Here is a 22863-nt window from a genome sequence, read left to right on the forward strand (position 1 = left end):
AACCTTGATGGCAGAAACTGAGGAGGAATTAAAGAACCTTTTATTGAGGGTGAAAGAGGAGAGCGCAAAATATGGTCTGAAGCTCAACATTAAAAAAATGAAGATCATGGCAACTGGGCCCATCACCTCCTGGCAAATAGAAGGGGAAGAAATGGAGGCAGTGAGAGATTTTACTTTCTTGGGCTCCATGATCACTGCAGATGGTGACAGCAGTCACGAAATTAAAAGACGCCTGCTTCTTGGGAGAAAAGCAATGATAAACCTAGACAGCATCTTAAAAAGCAGAGACATCACCTTGCTGATAAAGGTCCGTATACTTAAAGCTATGGTTTTCCCAGTAGTGAGGATGTGAGAGCTGGACCATAAAGAAGGCTGATCGTCGAAGAATTGATGCTTTTGAATTATGGTGCTGGAGGAGACTCTTGAGAGTCCCATGGACTGCAAGAAGATCAAAGCTATCCATTCTGAAGGAAATCAGAATCATAGAATCATAGAATCATAGAACTGTAGAGTTGGAAGGGACCCTGAGGATCATCTAGTCCAACCCCCTGCAGTGCAGGAATATGCAGCCTGAGTTCTCACTGGAAGGACAGACCCTGAAGCTGAGGCTCCAATACTTTGGCCACCTCATGAGAAGAGAAGACTCCCTGGAAAAGACCCTGATGTTGGGAAAGATTGAGGGCACAAGGAGAAGGGGATGACAGAGGACGAGATGGTTGGATAGTGTTCTCGAAGCTACCAGCATGAGTTTCACCAAACTGTGGGAGGAAGTGGAAGACAGGAGTGCCTGGAGTGCTCTGGTCCATGGGGTCACGAAGAGTCGGACACAACTAAATGACTAAATAACAACCATCACACCACTGAAGTTGCTAGTAAGGGTTAATATCACACTAAAGGGGGGCGGGTATGGTTTCTGTCCCGAACTGGTTGCACATCATGGCTGGTTTAAGGAATACAAGGGTTTTTTATGGAAAAAGAAGTCCCAGTGGAAGAGGCCCAGTATTTTATAGGTTCAAGGAATCAAACCCTTTCTGCAAGGAACAAATTCAGCACAGATCCAGTCCATGGGGTGGGATGTTGGTGGGAAGGGTGTGTGGACTGCATACATAAAACATCATCTGCAGAATACTTTGACCTGGTTGTGTTTTTCATAAAAAATGTAGCAAGCAAGGCAATTGGGCACTCAGTAAAAATACCCACGTTACCACACTGTGAATCTAGATAGATAAAATAACACAGTATGGCTTAATCCCCACCAAGTCTGAATCTAAAGCATTAGGGGTTTCTTCTTACTGATTTCATTATGATTAATTACTATTTTTTAAAAGTTCAGTAGATGTGTTTTGCTGTGATCCTACCTTCTCAAGAGTCCAGGTGTGCAGGTTCCACGGTGATAAGAAGGCCTTGCCCCCCTATAAAGTGCTGCTCAGAGCTTCACCTGGGGCTCCTTCATGTGAAAGCAAGATGGGGAAGGTGCTGCTGTGGGTCGGTGAGTCATTTATAATATTTTGTAGACTGCCTCTCTTAAGATTTGTAAGGTGGGATTTCATTTCACAGACACCAAGAATGGTGCTTTGTTAAGCTACGCAGCGCAATTTTTCCATTACTTTGGACTCTCTTCTCTGTTTTTTGCAGGTTTGGCTGTTTTGCTGCAGTTGCAAATCAGTAAGTACTTATTCCATTCCTTAACTAGCGATGAGCAGTGTGTTTTTGTGTGTGCAGAAGATGCAATTAATTAATTATTTCCCTGCCCATCTGGCTGGGTTTCCCCAGCCACTCTGGGAGGCTCCCAACAGAATATTAATAATAATTTTTAAAAGCGATAAAACATACTCTACCCAGCATGGTGCTGTCAACTGAATTTTGGACTTTAGAAGCTCAGGTTTACTCTCCTTCTACCTTAGCCATCCCAGATAGACATGTCTCATTACTTTAGAGTCATTTCAAAGGTAAAAAAGGAATAATTTATATTGTAAGCCATCAAGAATCCTGGGAATTCCATGTGAAAGAAATATTTACAAATAATCAGAACTGCTATTTAACTCAAATTAACCAGTGCCCCCCCATATTTTATTCAAGTTGGCACTCCTGGTTGTATGTATATACTCAAAGTCTTCTCCCTCACCCCACAATTTATCATCTTGCTACATGCAAAATTTGCCTGTGTGACGAAGATTTTTGGCAAAATGGTACAAATTAAAATAGCCACATCCCATCTTTCCAAAAGTTTGTCCCCTAAGGGTTTTGTTTTTGCCTGCTACACAGTCCTTGCATGCTTACCTGGCATATAAATATATGGTTGGGAAGGGATTTTAATTAAAAAATTAGATGTAATGAGTATTTAAAACAGCTGCTTCATTGTTTTGTTTCTTCCGATCAGGCTCGGCATGCAAACTTGTATGCTATTTCACCAACTGGGCTCAGTATAGGCCAGAGCCAGCCAAATACTTCCCAAACAATGTGGACCCACAACTCTGCACCCACCTGATCTATGCTTTCGCTACGATGAATGAAAATAAGATTGCCCCTTATGAATGGAATGATGAAGACAGGCTCTTCCCAGAGTTTACTGCACTGAAACAAAAGTAAGCAGCAATGCAAAACCACAGAGCAACATTTCACATATGGATGTCTGTTTAGGGCCATGTAACTGTCAATTTGGGACACGGGTGGCGCTGTGGGTTAAACCACAAAGCCTAGGACTTGCTGATCAGAAGGTTGGCATTTTGAATCCCCGCGACGGGGTGAGCTCCCATTGTTCCCTGCTCCTGCTCCTGCTCCCTGCTCCTGCCAACCTAGCACTTCGAAAGCACGTCAAAGTGCAAGTAGATAAATAGGTACCGCTCCGGCGGGAAGGTAAATGGCATTTCCGTGCGCTGCTCTGGTTCGCCAGAAGCGGCTTAGCCATGCTGGCCACATGACCTGGAAGCTGTACATCGGCTCCCTCGGCCAATAAAGTGAGATGAGCGCTACAACCCCAGAGTCGGTCACAACAGGACCTAATGGTCAGGGGTCCCTTTACCTTTACCTTTAACTGTCAATTTATGTGCCAGGATGATAGAAATTCTTCTGAGCAGTGTCCCTTTACATGACGCATTTCAACTAATGTGGTGATGCCAGCTGTTTCAGTCTTTGCTTGCTGCTGTGCATTACAGCAGCTTTTGCTGTGCCATCATTAGCTAATATTTAGGAACTTTGCTTCTAGCTGCAATATAATATTTGCAGTGCACTGTGATTGATATTTAATATTAGGCCCACAATTCTTGAACTCTGATTGCATCAGCTAGAGAATGGATGTGAATTCATACCTGCTGGCAGAGGAATGGGGGGCGGGGCAGAGGGAGACCGCCCCCAGCACCATCGGGGAGGGGGGTACCATCGCGGCTCCACCACAGACATGCGCAGCGCACCCCCCACTGTACCAGGCATGCCACGCCCCCAGGATGCATGCCACACCCCCACAGGCAGCATGCCACGCCACGCCCCCGGGATGCACGCCACTCCCCCATGGACAACGTATCATGCCCCTGTGACGCACGCCAGCCACGCCCCCACCGGCTCTCTGCCCCCGGTACTGGAGCATGCAGCTTTGCCACTGTTCATACCAAAATGGTTCTTTGCACGCTAATACTAATATACTAACCGGTAGTTTGAAGAGTTTTACTGAAAGGCATTAATGGTCCATGGCAGAGTGAACGGCCTGACCGCTAGATCAGGTCAAAAGTATACATTCTGTCCTCACATTGACCAACCAAATGCCCATGGAAAGGCCGTGAGCACAATAGCATTCTCTCCCCTTGTGTTCCCCATAGTTTTTAGAGACATACCGCCACTGATCCTGGAGGCAGCAATGAAACACTGTGACTAGCCTTATTCATCATCAATTTAAAGGTCTCTGGGTTGGTGGCCATCACTGTATCTTGAAGTAGCAACTGTGTGAAGGAGGATTTCCTTTTGTCCATCTTGTGTCTCCCAACACTTAGATTCTTTGGTTCTAGTATTATGAGAGAAGAGGAAAACAACCTCCTTGCCCTCTTTCTCCAATCTACGCAATAATTTTGCACACTCGGGTGTAGTGACTAGCACATGGAAGTTGGTTTGGGTTTAAATATCCACTCAGTCCATGTTACTTACCAATTGGTCTTGGGCAAATCCCCACATTTTAGCTTGACCAACACTGTTGTTAGTAGAATAAAATAGGATAATTCCATGTAAGCTGCTTTGGGCTTCTTGTAAGAAAGGGAAGATACAAATGTGATAAAGAAATAAGCATTGGGTTGGATCCAACTTAAGTTAAACACACTTAGGTCCTATAGAAATAAATGTGTGAAAAGTTAGTTGGTTTCAGTGGGGCCTAAATGCAACTCCTTTAGGTTAGATTCATCCGATTGATGCATGTGCCGCATAAATACATAATTGCACAGGGAATGGTGCTGTACTGTTGTGTATAATACTGTCTTGAGTGTATAAACCTATATCTTTAAAACGTTTCTCTATTCACTTTAATATATTAATATATTCTGTGCCTTTTAGGAATTCCGAACTGGTTCAGCTGTTGGCTATCGGAGGGTGGAATTTCGGCACTCAGAAGTGAGAACGGCTTTTGTTTATTTACCTCTACACTGACAAAGAGTCCAAATTATGAAGCAACCAGATGGCTAGAAACCACACTGAGCTCTAGCAGATGTTAGAAATTCTGAAACTTCACAGCAATAAAGGGAAATTAAGTAGTCTGTACGAAAAGGCAGGGCTAGAGCTAAGTATTAATTTATTTGCGAACATGTTCTTGCAAGTGTTCATACATTCTCTAAGGGAGGCATTTTTACCTTAAAGTAAGTTTTCCTTAGCACCACAGTAAAAATGCAATACTAAGAATGAGATCTGTTCCTTTTAGATTCACCACAATGGTTGCCACAGCTGCCAACCGAAAGACCTTCATTGATTCAGTGATAGCATATCTCCGCAAATTTAATTTTGATGGGATTGACTTGGACTTTGAATACCCGGGCTCTAGAGGCAGCCCCCCTGAGGATAAGCAACGGTTTACCATCCTGATTCAGGTGAGGTACCAGCCCAGCATTCTCTCACAGATCTAGTATACTTCCATAGCTAGCTTAGCCTACTGAAAGCTTTTAACAAACATAGCAATCTCATAAGTAGAATGGATGATATATGCTGTTAAGTTGTTTCTGCCCCTAAATGGGCTATATACCAAGAACCTCAACTTATATACAAGGTTCCCCCTAAAGTTGCTTATCTAACCCTGTCTTGGAAATAACAGAAACCCAGCATTTTTCGGGATTGTGTTAATCAGCATGTTGCTGATCTTTGCAGATTAAAAACAGATTAATGTTTCGGATATATTGTTACCATTTTCAGAGCTAAAATGTTTTCCTCTCACTATCACAAAGGGGAAAAAATATACATTAGAATCTGGCAATTGCTGAACATGTGAAGAGGAACTTAAAAGTCCTTTGCTGCTAAATGGCACAGATATAAAGCTAGATCAGTATGAGGCAGACCAGATTATAAGCTTAGGCTCTGGCCTTTCAGATGGATCTCTTGAGATGAAAGGCAAGACGCTGGACTAGCTCAGCTTTCTGACTTAGTTACTGAGAGAATCCCTGATAAATTGGTACTCTTGACTGAGATCTCTGATACCGTTGTCAGTTTTAGAATGGTCATTTAACCTCATGGTCAGAAAGACAAATGACCTTCTAATAGGCATGTCTGACTCCACATTTAGGGTGCCTAGGCATCCTACTGTTTGGGCACTGTCATTTTAATTTGCATCAGTGCCCCACATTGATGCAATGCATTGTAGGAAATTAAAATGACCACAGCTGCCTAGTTCCAGAAAAAAATGACGCGTGTTTGCTCTTGCTCCGCTAATAGGTATTCACTAATAGTTCCTCCTCCCTCTTTAGGAAATGTTGGAGGCCTTTACAGCTGAGGCTGCCAGCACAGGTCGCCCCAGACTGCTAATCACAGCAGCTGTGTCTGCAGGGAAAGGAACCATTGACGCTGGGTATGAAATAGCCGCAATAGGAAAGTAAGTAAATGAAAACATGCATTTTCTTCATAATAGCCCCCTTCTCTGACTTTGGCTTCTCTTAGATACACTCCTAGTGCCTGTGTCAGAACGTTGGCTGTTAACTCTGCTTCTTGTGCAACTTCCTCCAGGCTCCTGGATTTCATCAGTGTGATGACATATGACTTCCATGGCGGCTGGGACACCTTCACAGGCCACAACAGTCCATTGCATGTGGGATCCAAAGACCAGGGTGACTTAAAGTATTTCAACTGTGTAAGGAGATGGAGAATAGATTTGACCAACTCCCATAGAATAAGACAGATATTAAATCCCACAACCCCCTCCATATCATATTCTTTTTTTTTCCAAAACAGGAGTTTGCAATGAAATACTGGAGAGACAACGGTGTTCCAGCTAACAAGCTTCTCATGGGATTTCCCACCTATGGACGCACTTTCAGGCTTACTACCAGTGATACATCTGTGGGTGCTCCTGCTTCTGGGGCTGGCTCTTCTGGACCTTATACTAGAGAAGCTGGGTTCTGGGCCTACTATGAGGTAATGATTTGAGGAAAATTGAATGAGTATTCATTGAATGAGTATTAATGCCTGCCATCAATTCCATGCACGAATGCATTCATTCTGGGTAAGTATTAATGCATATTCATGTAGCTCAGTGGCAGAGAATCTGCTTTGCATTCAGATTGTCCCAGATTCAATCCCCGGCATTGCCAGATAGGGCTACAGAAGGACACCCCCGTTTGTATTCCTGGAGCTGCTGCCACCAATTGGTGCAGACGGTACTGAGCTAGCTAGATGAATGGTGGGCCTTAGAATCATAGAATTGTAGAGTTGGAAAGGACCACAAGGGTTGTCTAGTCCAACCCCCTGGAATGCAGGAATCTTTTGCACAAGGTGGGGCTTGAACCCACGACCCTGAGCTCAAGAGTCTCATGCTCTGTCAACTGAGCTATCCCAGAAGGGCACATAAAGCAGCTTCCTGGGTTCTTATGAATGGGCATCCAGCCCATTGGCCACTCCCCACACATTTGAAATGATTGCACAGGAATGACAGGTTCCCTAAAAACAATCCATAAATTGCTAAAATGGAAGGTTCAGATTGCATGTGCAGAGAAGCCTATGCATCTTTGGGTACAAGCATAGGCTCCTATGCAAATTTATTATAATAGGAGGCTAATCAAATTGAATACCAATTGAGTACAATTACATTTAAAAGATACAAATAAATTCACAAAGGAGCCATCTTCTGCAAGTGACAGGCGGAAGCAGCTGCAGGTATGATCCTAAGCCTCTCACCATATGATAATTTCTAAGCACAATGAGTGTCATTGTTTTCTTGACATGACCGTTCTACTTCTTCATTTTGTCCTCTTGCTAATATCATAACATTTTGGCAGATCTGCACATTCATAAGAGATGCCACGGTTAGTTGGATTGAAGACCAGAAGGTGCCATATGCCTACAAAGGGAACGAATGGGTTGGCTTTGACAATGCCAAGAGTTATGAGTACAAAGTAAGAACCCTTTTTGCATACAACTTTCCCCCTTACATTTGGTTTGTCACAGACATCCTTATCAGCATTCTGAACTTTGTGTGTTCTGTCACGTTTTGTGCTATCACAATTTACATGTTGTAATGTAAGTGACTTCTTCCACGCAAGGCTTCCCCTTCCAAAGATTCAGTGTGTGGGAAACCAAGGAGTTCCATGTACAAGCAGATACCATTTCTGTGTGTGCATTATTCCGTATTGTTTTGTGAAATTGTAATGTTATATGCTGAAAACTGCCCCGAGTGGTCTTTTTAAGGGTGGGGCATGAATGTTTTAAAAAGCAACTAAATGAAATACAAGTCAGATGGTAATATGAATAGCACAAGAAGAGGCCCAAGGCAACTGAAGCTTCTTCCTGATGTGAAAATGGCATCATGGGAATGTCATGATGGATGATGATGATGATTCTCTTGCAGGCCCAGTTTGTGAAGGATAATAAGTTTGGGGGTGCCATGGTATGGGCAATTGATTTGGACGACTTCAGTGGTGGATTCTGTGGTGAAGGAGCCTACCCATTAATAAACAAACTGAAGAGTCTCCTTGCAGGAGGTAAGGCATCTAAATGTAGCACCAAAGGCCATCTTGTGCTCCACTGTGTATGAAGCAGGATCCTCCAAGGGCTCTCCAAATACAAAGTGGCCCTAATTACCACAGTGTGACATTCCTTCCTTGGGTGGGTGGGGATGTATGTATGTATGTATGTATGTAGCCAGTAGGAAGAATGCCAGCAAATTTGATTCCCTAGCATGTATCAAAGGGACCTCAATGCAGAGTGTGAATGGATGAAGTTCTTCCCAATGTCATTTGATTTGTACCTGGCTACGCTCAGTTGAGGCTCACTGGGGACAAAGTCAGAGACTTTCCTCGGTTGTCAGCTAATCTGGCAACAAATTCCTACCTGGTACCAATTTGTAGGTCCTTAGTCTATACAAATTAAGTTTGCTATTGCCTCCTGCCCTATATCTTGTGACCAAGTGCAGATTGTGTAGCTTCTAACATCAGGCCAGCTCAGTAGCCTGATGAAGAGTTCAGAAGAAGCAGAAATTTTGCTCATTGTTTTGTGATGTTTTGGTTGTTCCAAAGTATTGGTCAGTTGTGGATTTTGGTTTCCTTCTTATGGAACAGCAAGCTACTTTGGTCTTTTTTAGCAATGAAAATGTAACCTATCACTTGCCCATCCAGTGATGTACACCAGTATGCCTGTTGACGTGAACCTAGATCAGAGGTCTCAGGTGAATCTCAGAGTAATTAGTTTTTAAAGATTAAATGCCATTTCCCATCAAAACAGGAGCTTAAATGTATTTCTCAAAAGCCAGTAGAGCAATAAGATATTACTGACAGCTTAAAATACTGAACAAATCCAGAATTGTCAAAGTAGCCACATAAGTCAAAATACCTATTAAATGCATTCGCGATTTCCACATGCCTTTCTGAACATCTGTACTTCTTATTGTTAGGCTGTGGTGATGTTCCAACTGTTGATCCTCCCACCATACCTCCTGATGAAACTACTACTCTTCCTGATGACGTAACACCACCTCCTGAAGAAACCACTACTCAGGTTCCTGATGAAACAACTCCTAAGCCAAGTGAAAATCCTGATGAGGGTGGTGAGTTTGCTGCGGACAAAAGTTACAGTTAGCGGTGTAGGAAGATGTAGGGATGGAGCAGCTCATGGGCTGGAACAATTTTTAAGCTGGCTTCTGGTGGCCTAGCAAGTGATTGTCAAGATGTGATAAAATATGTCCGCGATTTTATTTGTGCATATGTGTGTGTGTGTGTGAAACATGTATAAATGGAGAGCCATAAACACTCAAAATGTATTTAATATGATATCTGTATTTTAGTTGTCAAGGTGATGTTCTGGCATAATATTCTGTCAACATTTGCCACTTGTCCTGCACACTTTGGTTTCTGGCTCCACTCTCTGAAAGGTTGACCATAAGTAGGGAAAGGAAGGTTCTCTTTGCTTCTCATTTTTCCTATCTTAAATTCAGTTCCCTACATTTTGCAGCAATTTGCAATAATAAAAAAAACCTCATGAAAATTCATCAGCATTTTCATACGAATTTCTCCTAATAAATACATTTTTAATAGACAGTTCATAGACACATTTTTGCAAGCCATTTCCCCTAATATAATGCATTTTTAACTAATTTATTTTTATTAATTCCTTCATTTTATGCATACCTTCATTTTTATGCATATATCCATTTTTTGCATATCTCCATTTTTATATCTTTTCCCACATATATGCATTTTTGTAAACATAGGGTTCGCCTATCTTGAATACTGCAGTCGGCAACAGTATCCAGACAGAAATTTGAAAAAAAAATTCCACAAAAATAGCTCAAAAACGATGATTTTAGCAAAAAAGCTCAACAACTTTGGGCAGAACTGAAAAAAGCTCAACACTGAAATATGGCAACCCTACTAAACATCGCTTGATTGGAGAACTGCATCAAAAAACGTGGATAAATGCGAACTTTGAAGGATAGCTGTGTTTGGGTTCACATATTATTTCAGAAACAATATTGGTTACCCATCACTCAACTATAGCATTAAATTGGAAATGGTAGGCTTGGGGAATGATATCTCAAAGTTGTGTGACAAACTAGCTCTGGGATTTTGTGCTGTAGTCCCCTTTCCTTCTAGCCCCAGACTGTCTTTAGAACTAGGAAAGATTGCATAATTGTTATGTCTGCCGCTTAAAAATCCTCCATCCAGACACGCTCTTAGAGGATAATGATGGAATGAACTCTGAACATGACTTTGTGTCAACAATGGCACCATCTCCATTTTCTCACCAGGCCATTCCTGCAAAGTTGTGTGCTATTTCACCAATTGGGCTCAGTACCGCCCTGAACCAGCCAAGTACTTTCCAAACAACGTGGACCCACATCTTTGCACTCACCTCATGTATGCGTTTGCAACTATGAACGACAATAAGATTGCCCCTTATGAGTGGAATGATGAGGACAGGCTCTTCCCAGAGTTCCAAGCGCTAAAGCAGAGGTCAGCTTTTTCTTAGACACAACATTAAGATGTAACTGTGATGTGGGTAAAAGAGGTGCTTAACTTTTTGTAAGATGCTTCAGAGCTGTTCTAGAAGCTGATACAGAAGCTGTGGGTCCACCAGACATTTCTCTAGCCTAAACTGATACAGATATTGCAGATGTACCATCTGACCTGGTGGTAATGATGCATTGGTAGCAGTAGACCTCATAAAGAAAGAACTTGTTCCATAATCTAAACTTGACTTTATATAAGCATTAAGTAGAAGTCAGCGGGAAATTTTGGCAGGCAGAAAATATAAATAGTGAGCAGCTTAGTTTTTACAAGAACAATATCTATAGATTTTCTACATCAAATCTGTTTTCAGTTTTTGTTTAAATATATATATTTCCTTTTCACAGAAATTCTGCCTTGGTGACATTGCTGGCTATTGGAGGGTGGAACTTTGGTACACAGAAGTAAGTTTTCTCTATAACTTTGGAAACATGAGTGGTAATCAGCATACAACTGTTGAACATAATAGTATTTGACAACTGACAGACTGTGAGTGGAATCAGACTCCTATAAGCTAAGCAGTGCCATCTGGGATGCCCTCCCTCAAGATTCCAGGTCTGTTTGACCTCTCTGTACTTTTTGTAACAGGAGAGTAAGAGACTGAGAATGGCAAGTGCAAGGAGAAGGGAGAGCTATTCTCTGACGTGCCTAATTCAGTCACTTCCTTCTTAGATGTGACAGTGCCCACAACTGTATATACATCATACACTTAAAGCACATTTGAAACAAATTCTTTCCCTCAAAGATTTCTGGGCACTGTGGTTTATGTCTCATGGAGTGACAATTCCGAGCCACCCTTAACAAATTATGGTACCCAGAGTTCTTTGAGGGAAAGAGCGTTCATTAAAGGTATAATGTGTACCCAGCTATAGACAGCTATAGACATTCACGGTTTGCTGCTTTCTTATTCCTTCCTTAGGAGATGGAAGGCAGGAATGGAGGCAGATGCCTGGTCTGTATTGGTAGTAAATTGAGGTGGTACAGTCCTGAAGCGTATAGTGGATTGTACCATTTCAGGCTGCAGATCAATAATGCCATTTTTAAAATGTTCCTTTCCATATTAAAAATACATGAGAGACAGATTATGGTTTAGCCTGCATTTTAGTGTTCTATCCTTTGTACTTGAAGAAAACTCTTAACACAAAGTGCACTAAAAATTTGAAAGCAACCCTCCACTCCAGACTGAAATGGTACAGCCCATTTTACCACCTCAGGGCTCTTCTTCCCTTCTTTTACTGCATATGTTGACCAGACCAGACTGGGGATATCCATGGGAGAGGTTAGTCCATTCTTTCCTCAGATGCATTCTGGCCTCTCCTTCCCCACTCTCCACTTTCAGGTAACATGAAGAAATAAGGAAAGTTTGGCCTTCCACCCTCTCTTGCAAGGTGCTGCAGACCAAGATGTAGTGGGGGGGGGCAAACCTGTCAGGAATGATTGGTGAGTGCTAGCAGAGATAAGAGGCTGGGAATCCAGCCATATTTACAAAGATTTATTGGTTTCTTCTTGCTATTTACAAGAGCTCTAAAAGTCAGCCTCCATCATGGTGAGTCAGTTGCCTCGACTGAAGGAGCTTTCCTTTCCCCCAGCATATCCACTTCCTGAGCCCAACCCCCTTCCTTCCTCTGTTACGAGAGTGGCTGGGCCCTGGAAGTGGCTCCCCCCTCTCAGATTCATTGCCTCCTGACAGCCCTTCACCACCTTCCTCGTCCAAGGAAGAACAGCTGCTAATTAACGGAGGTTTATCTCTGTAAGTCCCCATTCTCTCCCCCTTCTCTGCCTCCAATTCCCTGACAAAACCCAAACACAGATTGATGCAAAACTAAATGCCATATAACTGAGGGTAGGACTGTGGCTGATAATGGAAGTATGTCAACTGCATAAAGCAAAGAAAGCAAGAAAACAAAGCTGAGGAACAGAAAAAAATAGTCTGTAAAGCAATGTGCAGTTGGATTGGCTGACAGGGAAAAACTGAACAACAAACCAAAAAACAAAACAAAAGGAAAGATACTAGCAACAGATGCAAGAAAAACAGAGGTGCAGAACTGTACCTTGGTAAATTGGATGAAGGTAGGCTATACTCTTGCCTAGGAATGCTCTTTTAAGAAGGTGCTGCCAGACTCTGCTGTTGCTTTTGTTTCCCCCAGATTCACTACCATGGTTTCCACTGCAGCCAACCGCAAGACTTTCATAAACTCGGTTATAGCATACCTCCGCAAATTTGGCTTTGATGGGATTGATCTGGACTTCGAATATCCAGGTTCTAGGGGTAGCCCCCCTGAGGACAAGCATCGTTTCACTATCCTGATCCAGGTATGAGATCAGTAGGTTCAGCAACCCGGCTGGTCAGGCTTCGCAGTTGGGGAAGAAAGCTTTGCTGCTCAGAAGAGGTTTGTAGAGACCTGTAGAAATAGGACTGTGTCACTTAACAAAAGGCTGGGATAATAGTTCATTCTCTTCCTTTAGGAAATGGTAGCAGCTTTTGACAAAGAGGCCAAAGAGACTGGGAACAACAGGTTGTTGGTGACAGCAGCTGTCTCTGCTGGTAAACCGACCATTGATGCTGGATATGAAATTGAAGAAATAGGAAAGTAAGTGGAGAGAAAAAAAGAGCTTTGTTAAATGCAATTATAGTAATGCTTAATTGATCAAGCCTGCTTGGAATTCCAGTCCTATGGCCTGTAAACCTTATCACTCGATGCTAAAGGAAGCTACATACAGAGGTGTGCTCCCTTGCCAATTATTGCTTCACATGTTGCCAGAGCTGAGACTGCCAACTGGAAATGAGTACCAAAGGCCAAATGTCCTGCGAGACTTGTTGCATTGTTTGGCCTCACATGGCTGATTTTTTTTAAGGCATACTGCCCTCCGCCCCCTCCAGATCAAGACCATGAAGTGAAGGCAGGTGGGAAGGTGTTTTTAACAATTTGCAACCACCATAATCCCAATCAGAGTTGCCCTCCTTCATCCTTGATGTCAGTGGGAGAGCTTTCCTTCCATTGTGAATAGCAAGTGCAGAAGGGGGGCTTTTTACAGTTAGAAGCAAGGTCCCCTACCATGGTTCTCACTCTCAGTCCTCACCTCAGCAGCCTCTGGGCAAGGCCAGAAAAGACATAAGCATCAGAAAGAGTTTGGCCTTGACTGAATTTTGACTTTCTTTTCACCCCACATTCTGACTGATGGTCTCTCAGACCCATGGTCCCTTGAAAGTGAGGTTGATAAGGTTCTGAATGCACCAGAAAAACGTTTTTATTGCAAGAATATGCTGATGTGAAAAGTTTATTTCACTCTGTGGTGGGTGCGGAACCTCCAATTAACAAAACCTACCTAGACTTGGTTGTTTGAATCAGCCTAATTCTAAACTGCACTTTTCATTTCAGACATCTGGATTTTATTAGTGTGATGACCTATGACTTCCATGGTGGCTGGGACACCTTTACAGGGCACAACAGCCCATTGTACGTTGGTTCAGCTGATATTGGAGACTTCAGATATTTCAACTGTGTAAGAATATAAAGCACGGTTTATTTTCTTTAGCGGGTTGCTTTGTGTTGTAACATGGAGTCCTTGGAGCACCCCACAATTGCCTAACTTTGACTCCCACAGGTTCAGGTCAGGTGCCACTAACATGAGACTTTAGCTAGGAGATAGAAGCAAAACAGTGGCCTGTAGGCCTGATCTTTATTGTTGCAACAAGACTTCCCACTACCACAAAGGCGAAGCAGCCAGAAGCCCCAAACAATGGTTACACCAGTATTTTAGTTTCCCAAAGTTTCCCATAATACATCTCAGGATGCATCATCAAGACATCATGGATATGTCACAGAAAAGGTGTGGTCTTCGGTAGATTGTGAGATCCAGGCATGCCCATGTCACTCAAATATAGTCTTTCACACTTACGCCATCACAGTACAAAGGAAAGTATTTACAGTTCCCTGGTTGCCAAGTCAAGTCAAATACACCCCTTTGTCTTGTCGGGGCTTCATCCCACTATGGGATGGGTAGGCATTGTGACTGAGATGGTTATCTGTCTGGCGCTCTTGGGGCAGGATATCACCGGTCATGACTCCTTAGGAAGGCCCTGCAAACATGACTGTAAATCTCTTGGGGATTATGGTTGGCTCATACACCTCCTAAATGCCATTGGAACTGAGAAGATTGATACGAGTGATTTCTTATGAATTTCTAAAGTCTTCCCATTGAGCCAGTACGTAGATACATTTATCAAGTGAATTGCTACATTTAGTACTGACACTTCCCCTGTTTTCCTTTGTTAGAGACCTGGGGCTCAGAGGCGAGTCGCAGGCTCCTGCAAATTGAGCTGAGCTTCCCTTGCAGATGCAATGCCTTTGTAGATTGTAGATGTTGTAGATGTTGCTGTGTGGGGCGGGGAGGTCTCTCACCCCCATTCCAATTTCCCGGTAACAGTGTTGGTAAACAACGATTGTGAGGTTAATTCACACTGTCATATTTGCAGGAGTTTGCCATGAAATACTGGAGAGACAATGGTGTTCCTGCTGGGAAGCTTATGATGGGATTTCCCACCTATGGACGTACCTTTAGGCTTACTACCAGTGATACATCAGTGGGCGCTCCTGCTTCTGGGGCTGGCTCTTCTGGACCTTATACTAGAGAAGCTGGTTTCTGGGCTTACTATGAGGTAAGATGCTGGAGAAGTCCTAGGGCAGGATGCCTTTTAGGTTACGGTCCTATGTATGCTTACCTGGCTGAGAATAAGTCCTATTGAATTCAGTGGAGCATGCTTCTGAATATAGAATTGCACTCTAATACAGTTACAATCTTATGCCTGCTTACTAAGAATTAAGCTGCATCATAACTATACTTTAGGACTGCACTGCACATGGTTTGCTGCCATTCTCATGTTTTTCCCCAGAATATATAAACCAAATGAGCCAAAATTATTTTATATACATGTGCCTTCAAAATCTTGAACCTAACACACTGGAATATTTTGACAATATCACGCTACAAGTTTGGCCCAAAATAAAGATCATGCTGTCTTTCTACTTGCCTTCTGGATTTGGATAAATTGCAATTTTTCTTAGCAGCTGTTATTATGGTTGTGTGAGGTTATTTGCTGAATTTCTAATATTTTGGTATTTGCATATATCAGAGTAGTTTTACCCACACAACAAATCTGTAGGGGAATTCAAACCTCCACTGTTACAACAGCTGCTTAGTCTGCAAAGCAGCTTTTATGGTGCAGTCATATTGTTCCTGTAAGGGCATTTTAGGAGCTCTAGGATGCTGTCGCCCTCCATCTCCAAAAGTCAACAGGGACGTCTGCTGTGTTCCTCTCTTAACTGGGACAGAAAGTTCTGTTTCTGTGGTTTCCATGAATTAGATCATTTAAAACCAAGTAACTTCTCTGTTGTGACTTTAATTTCATGTTCCTCCTGATGAATCTGATTCAAATCCATTAATCTATTAATACCGTACTGTGCTTGCAGATCTGTACCTTTATAAGGGATGCTACAGTTAATTGGATTGAAGACCAGTGTGTTCCCTATGCTTATAAAGGTTCTGAGTGGGTTGGATTTGACAACAAAAAAAGCTATGGATGCAAAGTAAGGCTGCCTTTGTTGACTATGACCTTTTATTTTATGCCTTCTTATTACCCACAGTGCTGTACTAAATGCCTGTGTTGCATAATTTGAACACAGGAGTTGCTATTTCTCATTTACAGATCTAAGTGACCTTTAGATGTTGTCCCAGCCATTTAGGAGCTGGAAGATGTTTTCTCAACTATTTGTTTATTCAGAGCGCTGAATTGAAGTATAATGATTTATTTATATCATACACAGAAATACACAATAAAACCATAACATAAAATGACTCAACCACATGGGTAGGGTTTTATTGCATGTATCTTTCCCATGGAATCTACATTGTGCTGTGGGTGCTGATTGCCTAGAAAAACATTTATACCCCCATATGGTTGGGTCCTTTAAATATTCTCCCAGCCGTGGGGAAAGGAAGCTGTTTACACATGACTGGCAGAATGTTTAGAGGGCATCAGCAGTGAAGAATGGAGTTGCATATTGCAGACCAGGAATAGCCATTGTGGGTTGGACTCCCATCAACCAGCATGGCACATGGCCAGGGATTATGGTAATTCATCCATTTACAGCCCTGTGATACCACTTTAAACAGTTATGGCTTCTCCCAAGGAATTCTGGGAACTGTAGTTTGTTAAGGGCACAAAGGGTTGTTAGGAGACCCCTGTTCCAATCACAGAATTACAATTCCCAGAGTTCCCTGTGAAGAGAGATTGGAGCTCTGGGAGGGGAAGAGGGGTCTCCAAACAATGCTCAGTACCCTTAATAAACTACAGCTGACCAGAATTCTTTGTGGGAAGCCATGACTATTTAAAGGGGTATCATAGCGCTTTAAAGGTGCAGTGTGAATGTGGCCTTGGTTGGCTACGTAGACCAACCCACAAACATTCAGGATACAAACATCAAGACTAGATTAATGGCTGATGTAATTTTGCCAAGTAGCCTGTTTGGTAGTTTTCCTGGTGTCATACTGGTATTGAATTAGTGGGGTTTTCTCAACAATCTTCACTGCTTGCTTGGGGGCAGAGCTTGTCATAAAGCATTATCCTTTTTGTTTATAGACCCAGTTTGTGAAGGACAACAAATTTGGTGGTGGCATGGTGTGGGCTATTGACCTGGATGACTTCAGTGGCTCATTCTGTGGTGAAGGACCTTACCCTCTCATAAATGAGCTGAAGAACCTACTTTCAGGCAAAGGTAAGATGGTACCAAAGGATCATTGGAGGTAGGGAAGTTATGAAAAGCCAAACAGTTATTTAGATTCCACACCTGACTCTTTGCAGCTATGTTTTAGTAATGGGAAAGATGCACATTCATTGTCCAAACCGCCCAGTGGCAAATGTTTTGGAACCAGCACATGGTGTTTAAAAGCTCATCTCGCCACATGATGTCTTAGTGTGTGCAATTTAAATGAAGAAAGAAGCAGATGAACTTTTTGCAGTGCATGCATTCCTTAAAAGTCAACTGTGTTGACTTTCACCAGGATGTATGGGGGGCAAGGCACAGTCACTTCATGTTGCATTTGTTTCTATGGACCATCACACCAAATCCTACACAACATAGCACTTCATTTTGAGGAAGATGGCTTTTCCATTTCTAGTTTAGTTTTAAAGTACCAAGCTAGCCGAGTGAGAAGCTCCTTTTAGAGCATGCATTATTTTGAATGCCCAGCTGCTGTTGCATGGCTTAAAATAATAGTTAGCAAAATGAATCTCATTGTATACAGAGTTTCTGAATTTTATTAGAAAATAATTTATACAGGATAATAAGCTTTGCCTCCATGATATTTTATACAAACATATTATACAATGCTCTGACACCCAGTCACCTGCATTATGTGAGAGTAACAATATTTCCTGTTATGGAAAGTGCAGCTCACTACCATTCCTCCTTCCTAAAGCAGGTGGTTTTTATACTCGTAGACTATAATGGCTCTAGGAAGAAGTTATTGGTGGATGAAAGCAAATGTCTGATTCCTGATTTTGCATGTTTCTTTCAGTTTGTGGTGACCCAGGAAGCACCATAATACCATCAACCACTCCTGAACCTATTACTACTCCGGGGCCTACAACCACACCTGATCCAGATGCTCCCACCACTCCTCCTGGAACAGAATTTTGTGCAAACAAAGCTGATGGCATGTATGTTAATCCAGTCGATCCCAATAAATTCTACATTTGTGCTGGAACTGCAACATTCCCCATGTCTTGTGCAGCTGGCCTGGTCTTTGATGAAAGTTGCAAGTGTTGCAACTGGCCATTGAATTAAGGACTCTCAGATGCAAGGCGCTAACAACAACCTCTTCTTACAGTGCCTGTAGCACCTCCCTTTCCCTTCATATGGAGCAATAAAATTTATTCATGGATCTTGGTGCTTTGATGTTTTGTTTATTCTTTTGGGAGGCAGTGGGAGGAAACTGGCCGATTTTGCCCAATTTTAGGTGCACCAACATAACTATTGTATACGGAGAGAAATTCAGTGCAAACATTTCACAACACTTGAAACTGTATGTGTGTATTTGACTGGCACACTTTCTCTGCATGTGAATGGTTTCTGGCCACCAAGAACATTCACCTTCACATTAGATCCCTGAATAATACTTTTTTCAGACCATCTTTTAACGAGAGGAGTTGGGTGGAAGGATGTAAGTTGGAACTTTGGAGAGCTGGCAGCAAAAGTATTTATTTTACAATGTATTTATTAGGAATATTTATAAACTGCCATTCATCCAGGGATTCTCAGGCATTGTACAATAATTCATTGTCAGACATGGATGTTACTATTTGCCTAATTTATCCCCTCCCACAAGGGATCCTCAGATCCCCAACACAGGCCCTTCCCTCAGGTACTGACTGGTGGATCCTTGACTCCACAGAGACACAAGAACCCTTTGCATCCTAGGGGTTCCTTCTGTGTGCAGCAGCTACCTATCCTTTACCTTGTTTCCAGCTCTCTGAGGACCCTGGTCATCTTTGCTGTTCCTTTAATCCTTTGTGCCTGAGTCTCTGCTGAAGGAGAGGTTATAGATTGCTCTGCCTTTACACCTCCTGACCAGGCTTCCTTTCCTGGAGGACCTCTCTCTTTTCTTCTGCCCAGCCATTCCCAATGGTGGTGCTGTGCTCCCAAATGCCCAATGGTAACCTTTTTGTGGGGCCATAGTGAGTGCAGGAGTGTGCTGCCATTGCACGTCAAGGCCCCGAGCTCCCCACCCCCCATTTCTGGATAATAACTCACACGGACACCAAAATTTGGGTTAAAATTTGGCTAAATAAGGCCACAACTTTATTGGTTACAGATGTGAGTGGTATTGGCTTAGGCACTGGACTAGAACCGACTACAGTCATACCTTGGGTTACAGACACTTCAGGTTGCGCGTTTTCGGGTTGCGCTCCACGCTGAACCCAGAAGTACCAGAACAGGTTACTTCCGGATTTTGGTGCTCGCGCATGTGCAGAATCACTAAATCGCGCTTTGCGCATGTGCAGCAGACCAAATCACGACCCGTGTGTGCGCACACGGCTCTGCAGGTTGTGAATGCTGCGGGTTGCGAACGTGCCTCCCGCATGGATCACGTTCGCAACCTGAGCGTCCACTCTATATCTGACTCCTGCCTGCCATGCAGGTAGTCTAGAAAGGGTCAACCACCAATAGGGGGAGCCCTGTTGATGTACATCAACTGCGAGCTCCCCCAGGGTCCCTGATGGGGTCGTGGCATGGCCCTAGCCCATACCCAGGCTTCGGACAAGATCCACACACCCAGATTCCTTTAACGGAATACCCTTAAAGAGGAGGGGCAGGTGAAGGCCACAACCTCCCCTCCCATAAACCAGGTTTTTCCAATGCCTAACCACCAAACCTTACAAAGTTGTGACGATTGCTACAAGGCAGGCAAAAACCACATGGCTGGCGCCAATTTGCCAAGTGGGAAAATTCCTACCTGGTCCCCTCAACAGGCAACCAACCATGGTCCATAGCAAGGCCAAGATGGTGAACGCATGGAAATAGGGTGGGAGGGTGGGAGATCCGAAGCCCAAGTAGGCAAGAAGAGAGAGCCCCCTGGCCACAAGGCTGTTTAAATAGCCCAAGCCACCACCCCCGGTCAACCAGATTGGTTGGCTGGGGCCGTGACACAGCCAGGGACTCCCTGTAATGCGGATGGCATCACCACGCCCCCCACTGTGTATAGGTAGAGTGTGAGGCCCGAGTGCAACCCTGCCCCGGGAAGGGGAGCGGATTTCCCACCACCATGACTCCCACGTCAAAGCAAGACACTGTGGAGACCACAACACGGCTGTCCCCTCACATTAATGTACAGCTAGTGATGGAGGAGAATTTAAAGTGAACGAAGTCCATACATGATACAATTCATGTATGTTATTTTCACTAATTTATGCATTTTGTGCATACTTTCCCTAATCTGTGCACTTCTGTACACTTTTTTTTTTGGGTGGAGCAGTGTGAATATCAAAGGAGGTTTTGAATCACAGATTCTTTTGGGAAATTCAGATCAGGTCTGTTCTCATTAAACTGAGAGATGGACTGAATCCCTAGAGGTGGATTTAAGGGAGTGCGACTGGTTTGGTTGCACTGGGTGCAGAGAGGGGGTGCTGCAAGGGGGGCCACAATTATAATGTTGAATGGAAGGGAAGGGGGGGACACATCAGATATTGGGAATGCACATGGCATAATTGAATTTTGAGACCCACTGTTCTCCCCCCACCTCTAGCTACAGCAAGATTTTTTGCTCCTCTTCCCCAGCACCCCTGGAAGCCTGTATGCCAAAATTGCCATGCCAGCACTTTTTGTGTGTTGCATATTTCTGGTCAGGGCCAGAAATATTGAATATATGGCTATGATTGTCAGTCTGCAACTCAGAGAATGTATGTGGGCCTTTCACAGTTATGTAACTCAAGGAAGGAGATGCAACTGTGGATACCCCTGCTTCCTCGAGCAGGCTGGAAAGAGAGTGGCTAAAGGGGTGGGGGTGGGGGGACGGAAGAGGAGCCTAGGTAGAGCTGCACACTTTTCATGGCTGTTGAGCTGTCAAGGGTCCTGCATTCTCTACTCCAGTTGCTGGACAACCCTATTAGGACTCTGGGGCTTGTAGCGTTTGCCTGAATTTGCCCTCTTGGCTGCCAACACAAGTGAGAGAAACCTTATGAAGCGGCTGAGGGTCTCAAAGGCGTTCCAGTTGCTATGCAAAGCTGTTTCTAATAAATGATGCTGGGGCCACAAGACCTTCTTCTCACTAGCAGAAATGAAGAATGTGTAAACCAGAGGAATGGTTTGTGATGACATTACGATGTGTAAGATCTTTCACTGCTTGTTACTAGCAAGGAGAGATGCAAAACTGCTGGTTTCAGCAACAGCAGCTAAGTATCCCCCCTAACATCCAGCCCTGCCCAGAGATTACTTTTTGTATTTTGTCCATGAATTATGCATTTGCTGATGGGGATGCAATTATGAAAAAGAGTCTTAAAAATATCTAGACAATGGAACAAATTCCTCAGGACACTATGTGCATTCAATTCTTTTAAGTCTACTTAACACAAACTTAGTTCTTTTAAATCAATTTCAAACTTTCATGTAGTGGCATCCTTTTAAACCTTGGGGTTTTGTACCACTATCCCTTCCTTCTCACATGCCAAAGTTAATTCATTGTAATGGTCTTATAGCCCAAATGCATCAACATAGATCAGGCCTGCACAACTTGTCACTTGCAAAACCAAGCATTGTCTATTGTCCTACTGCATTTCTTGCAATAGAATTTTATGGCAGAATGCCTACTACAAGGCTCATCTATACAGCTCCAAATAAAACATGTTAAGTGTGTTTTAAGTGCAATATACAATGTGACACTAGATGGTGATGGTATGCCTTATGGAAAATTCAATGTATTTTAAAAAATGCTTTAAAAAGCATTTTCAGAACAGTTTTTATATGTAGATTCCACCACAGTTGCTAATGAGTTGAAGTAGTTTTGCAGTACTTGGACTAATAGGAACTTAAGAAGCTGTATTGTACATTACCAAGTCACAGCATCAGTCTATCTAGCCTAGCACATTATTATCTATATGGACAGGCAGCAGTTCTCCAGGGTTTCAGGCAAGGGTCTTTCCCAGGCCCAGTTGGAGATGTCAGGGACTGAACCTGGAGCTTTTATATCCACTACTTTCAGGCACAGCAGTAACCAATGCTAAATGATCACATCAAGGACCAGTCCTGTAGCCAAGATGGGGCAAATCAGTGCACAGTCATTGTCTTTCCTGCTTGGCAGGGGGTTGGACTCGATGGCCCTTGTGGTCTCTTCCAACTCTATGATTCTATGATTCTTCCCCACCCTGAGCTGTGCTTTGTCCCCCCTCTGGATTATTAAAAATTGTCTTTTAAATATGTGACATGACAGGCAAAGACAGCCTCCATTTAAAGAATGACAACTTGTTTTAAGAAGAGGAGAAATTTAAGAATTGGAGCCTTTGAAGTATTCAGCGAAAAAGGCAGGGTTGAGCACACCGCAAAAGCCTCATTTGGAAGAGCCACCACAAAGTCTGCTCACTCAAGATTTTCCCTGACTACGGGTGGATTTTTCATTATCACAATCACCCTATAAT

At 43.2% G+C, this 22863-nt stretch overlaps 1 protein-coding gene across 1 annotated transcript; it reads left to right on the top strand.

The window, feature by feature from the left end:
- The first annotated feature begins 1438 nt into the window (after window positions 1-1438).
- Window positions 1439-18617, top strand: LOC310764327 (acidic mammalian chitinase-like). The gene is made up of 20 exons (XM_083617974.1): window positions 1439-1489; window positions 1636-1665; window positions 2381-2585; window positions 4534-4590; window positions 4895-5060; window positions 5928-6052; window positions 6184-6307; window positions 6409-6591; window positions 7452-7568; window positions 8021-8153; window positions 9062-9214; window positions 10415-10619; window positions 11021-11077; window positions 12821-12986; window positions 13140-13264; window positions 14054-14177; window positions 15151-15333; window positions 16145-16261; window positions 17314-17449; window positions 18252-18617. The coding sequence occupies exons 1-20, from the start codon at window positions 1465-1467 to the stop codon at window positions 18518-18520; spliced, it is 2700 nt and encodes an 899-aa protein (XP_083474100.1). The 5' UTR covers window positions 1439-1464; the 3' UTR covers window positions 18521-18617.
- Window positions 18618-22863: the final 4246 nt, after the last annotated feature.

The sequence above is a fragment of the Podarcis filfolensis genome (assembly GCF_964270895.1).
Source record: "Podarcis filfolensis genome assembly, chromosome: 6".
Taxonomy (NCBI): Eukaryota; Metazoa; Chordata; class Lepidosauria; order Squamata; family Lacertidae; genus Podarcis; species Podarcis filfolensis.

What these genes read in the sequence shown, in the direction of transcription:
- LOC310764327 (XM_083617974.1), top strand. Translation starts at nt 1,465, where the DNA reads ATGGGGAAGGTGCTGCTGTGGGTCG. An exon ending in TGAAAATCCTGATGAGGGTG is followed by an intron (nt 9,215 to 10,414) that starts GTGAGTTTGCTG and finishes TTTTCTCACCAG; the next exon opens with GCCATTCCTGCAAAGTTGTG. An exon ending in ACTTCAGATATTTCAACTGT is followed by an intron (nt 14,178 to 15,150) that starts GTAAGAATATAA and finishes TCATATTTGCAG; the next exon opens with GAGTTTGCCATGAAATACTG.